At 47.6% G+C, this 1,165-nt stretch overlaps 1 protein-coding gene across 1 annotated transcript; it reads right to left on the reverse strand.

The window, feature by feature from the left end:
* Positions 1-211: 211 nt before the first annotated feature.
* Positions 212-938, reverse strand: LOC145820891 (uncharacterized). The gene is made up of 2 exons (XM_082917577.1): positions 834-938; positions 212-618 (listed from the first exon to the last, which is right to left on the reverse strand). The coding sequence occupies exons 1-2, from the start codon at positions 915-917 to the stop codon at positions 280-282; spliced, it is 423 nt and encodes a 140-aa protein (XP_082773703.1). The 5' UTR covers positions 918-938; the 3' UTR covers positions 212-279.
* Positions 939-1,165: the final 227 nt, after the last annotated feature.

Below are 1,165 nucleotides of genomic sequence, written 5' to 3' on the forward strand. Positions count from 1 at the left end.
TTGTCATGTCGGTTCGCTACCTGACTTGGCACATACACAATGCACATTTACCGTTCAATCTCTTTACTTACAAAATGATGCGATGCGATGCGATGCTGAGAACATAAAATACAACACCTTTTAAAAAAAGCTGTTTCATTCCATCATGTTTCTTTTGTTACAACATTTTATAGCAAAGGTACAAGTTTTACACAAAATAAAACTACCTAATAATGTACAATGTGCTACAACTACTAGTAAAAAAGATAAATAAAGCAGGAAACAGCTGCACTAATGCTCTCAAGAGCAAGAATAAGAGGCCCTCTTCGTCCTCTTCTGCGGAACAGGCTCTGCACCACCAGCACCATCTGAGTCGGAGCTGTCATCCTCAGGATCCTCCTCAGCCTCCTCTCCACTGCTGGAACCAGGGTCGGAGCCCTCCTCTCTGTCAGTAGAGGTCTCTGACTGGCGATCTGTAGCCTCCTCCTCATCCTCGTCCTCATCAGGCTCCTCCTCTACGATGTGTGCCCTGCGTCTGCGGGACGACTCCCCTCTCCCAGCCCCGCGAGAAGGCCGAGATGGCCCGGCTCCCCGAGAAGGTCGAGATGGCCCGGTCTGTGGCGGATATACTGGAGGCATCTGAAAATAAAAAGTGCAATTTGAATACATCAGCTCAAAATGTGTGTATCAGATACAGATACAAGCAAACTACATGAAGTGAGGGTGCATGCAGATACAATATATGAATGTGATGTGTCTGATGTGCTCTACACATACAATCAATCAAAGCAGTAAAATGTTCAAGGTCAACATGTCGTCAGAAGTACGATAAATGTGGGAAAACTAAAGAGTACCTGGAAACCCATGACGGACAGCTGCGCCTCTCTCCGCAAGACCATGCCCTCAAGTGAGGCCACCAATCCGATCACCCCCTCCATGTACTCTCTGGGTGGCTGCAGATACAAGCTCATAATCATCAGTGAATAAAGAAATGTCTAAGTGTTTGAATGATAGATGAAAAACAGTGGGGCATACCGGCGGTGAGTCAGGATCAATGACATATCGATGATCAGGCATGGGAGGCTCTATCGGAATCGTGTAGGAGGTCCCGTATCGCCATCCTGTCAACTCGGTCGCCATGTCTGGCCATCCGGCATGATGATAAGTCGGAGGAATGGGGGGGACC

Source organism: Camellia sinensis, chromosome 3 (assembly GCF_055761805.1).
Source record: "Camellia sinensis isolate YWXY chromosome 3, ASM5576180v1, whole genome shotgun sequence".
Taxonomy (NCBI): Eukaryota; Viridiplantae; Streptophyta; class Magnoliopsida; order Ericales; family Theaceae; genus Camellia; species Camellia sinensis.